Source organism: Octopus bimaculoides, chromosome 28 (assembly GCF_001194135.2).
Source record: "Octopus bimaculoides isolate UCB-OBI-ISO-001 chromosome 28, ASM119413v2, whole genome shotgun sequence".
In the NCBI taxonomy this organism is placed as follows: Eukaryota; Metazoa; Mollusca; class Cephalopoda; order Octopoda; family Octopodidae; genus Octopus; species Octopus bimaculoides.
In genome coordinates this window covers 205,791-208,517 of record NC_069008.1, presented here as the reverse complement: position 1 = coordinate 208,517, position 2,727 = coordinate 205,791, and the positions used below count along the sequence as shown (strand labels likewise).

At 36.3% G+C, this 2,727-nt stretch overlaps 1 protein-coding gene across 1 annotated transcript in view; it reads right to left on the bottom strand.

Moving 5' to 3' along the window:
- Window positions 1-2,502, bottom strand: part of LOC106873332 (uncharacterized) — a 20,947-nt gene extending 18,445 nt beyond the window's left edge. Inside the window, exon 1 of the mRNA XM_014920657.2 lies at window positions 2,147-2,502. Coding sequence (XP_014776143.2) covers window positions 2,147-2,161 — 15 coding nt within the window. The 5' untranslated portion in view covers window positions 2,162-2,502. The remainder of the gene's footprint in view (window positions 1-2,146) is intronic.
- Window positions 2,503-2,727: the final 225 nt, after the last annotated feature.

Below are 2,727 nucleotides of genomic sequence, written 5' to 3'. Positions count from 1 at the left end.
CATCACCACCACCATCATCATCAGTCATTAATCAATAGACATTAATTGATGTTTACCTTCAGCAGTACACACACACACACACACACACACACACACACACACATACTCTTTTTCTCTTTCCTTCATGGTGTGTTGCTATTGGCAACATGAACACATTGGCCGAGAAGGGTAAGCGGATGGGAGGTAAATTACAGATACATGAAAATTGTATGCGTGTGTTTATATGCATGCGTACATATATGTGTTAACATGTATGTGAACATATGTGTGTATGTGTACGTGTGTATATGTGTGTGTGTGTGTATGAGTGCTTATATGCATGCGAACATATATACGTGTTAACATGTGTGTATGTGTACATGTGTGTATGTGTACATGTGTGTGTATATATATATATATGTGTGCGTGTGTGTGTGCTTATATGCATGTGAACATATATACATGTGGATATGTATGCATGTACGTGTGTATATATGTGTGTATTTTTGTGTGTATGCATGTATGTCTGAATGTATGTACATATGTGTGTATGTGTGTGATTTTTCCTTTGAGTTTGAGTCCTTCCAGTTGCTATCAAACCAAGACCCTTTCGATCAAGGGAGTTTCGCTCTTTATAAATATGTGTTTGAGGCAACGTATTGGCTGAACTGTCAATGCATCCACCCAAGTTTGTGCCTCTATTTACTTCAGAATCTCAGAGGGGAAAAACCTTTGCAATGTCTTACAGACCTTCACTGTGCCACTCATAAACTGCACTTGGAGAATGTGTGTCAGTTTCTTTTACTCTTTCTTAAAATAAAAAAAACCCTAATATTTCTTGGTTTTTGTCCAAATTTGTTGGTACCTAAAGGAACTATGAAAATGGATGCAAACGAGAATTCATAGTCACGGTACAAGAGGTGTCAGTTTGACATTAATTTACCACTTATGTGTATATGAGTGCATGCCTTTGTTTTCTGGGTGTATAAATAGATGTACAACTGCTACTAGTATGTTTAGAGATGATTATAGTCAAGTTCTGTTTCCATTATAATGGTTAACTAATATGACCAGTGAGTGGAGGATCGTAAGATTTTGGTTTCGATTCCTGGACTGGGCGACGCTTTGTGTTCTTGAGCAAAACACTTCATTTCACGTTGCTCCAGTTCCACTCAGCTGGCAAAAATGAGTAACGCTGCGATGGACTGGCGTCCTGTCCAGCTGGGGAACACATACACCATTGAAACCGGGAAACCGGGCCCATGAGCCTGGCTAGGATTTAAAAGGGCGCATTATTTTTTTAATATGACCCGTTGTATTACTAGTTGTGACCTACACAGCAAATACTGGAGAAACTAGCCTACATTTCATATACATACATACATACATACATACATACATACATATATATATATATCCACACACACACTTACTTCAAATATTAGATTGCGGCCATGCTGGGGCACCACCTTGGAGAATTTTTAGTTGAATGTATCAACAGCGGTACTTATGTTTTTTTTAAAGCCTTGTAATTATTCTGTCAATCTTTTTTGTTAAACTGCCAAAGTACAGGGACGTAAACGTACCAACACCAGTTGTCAAACGGGAGTTGGGGCACAAACACAAATACAAAGACACACAGACATATATATATATATATATATATATATATATATATACATACATACATACATAGAATAGATCTGGTAGAGGTAGCAGCCAAATCCCCCTCAAATCACATGTGACTGTTTTATCTATGTATATATGTATGTATGAGCCAATGAGAGAAATCTCTGCATGGTTGCTAGACATGGTAGAAATAGCAGCCAAATCTCCTTCAAATCATACCTTACTGTTTCACCTTGCTAGATCTAATAGAAATAACAGCAAAATCTTCCTCAAATAATATATATATATATATATATATATATATATATATATGCATGTATGTCTAAATTATTGAGGGAAACCTCAACACAACAGCTTTAAATCTGGTAGAAATAGTAGTCAAATCTCCCTCAAATTATGTCTTACTCTTCTATAAGTAACACATTGTATAATGCTGTCCTGTTTTCACTGGCAAAAGGAACATATATGATTACAGGTCAGTCAGGTGAAAGGTAGCCATGGGTTAAACAACAATTGCAACAACAACAATGACACTCACCTTTAATCGTCTCATTTTTAAATATAATTCCCACCTGGAATTGTCTAGAAGTGATTAACCTACCACCACCATCACCACCAACAACAAGAGCTACAGCAACAACACTGTGGCTGCTACTTGACCACTGCTGCTATCACCAAAACATGCAGGAAATAATGCTGGAGGGAGGAACCAAATAAATGTAGATGTGTGTGTGTGTGTGTGCGTGTGTGTGTGTGTGTGTGTGTGTATACACACATACGTACATCTATATTAACATTTTTTTCTTTTTTCCTATCTATCTCGGTGCAGGAGTAAATGTGTGGTAAGTTCGGTAAAAGATACTGATAGAATAAGGACTAGGCTTACAAAGAATAAGTCCTGGGGTCGATTTGCTCGACTAAAGGCGGTGCTCCAGCATGGCTGCAGTCACATGACTGAAACAAGTAAAAGAGTATCTATATATATATATATATATATACCATATATACACACACATTCATATGTACATATATATATATACACACACACACATATACACATTCATATGTATGTATGTATATATATATATATATATATATATATATATATATATATATATA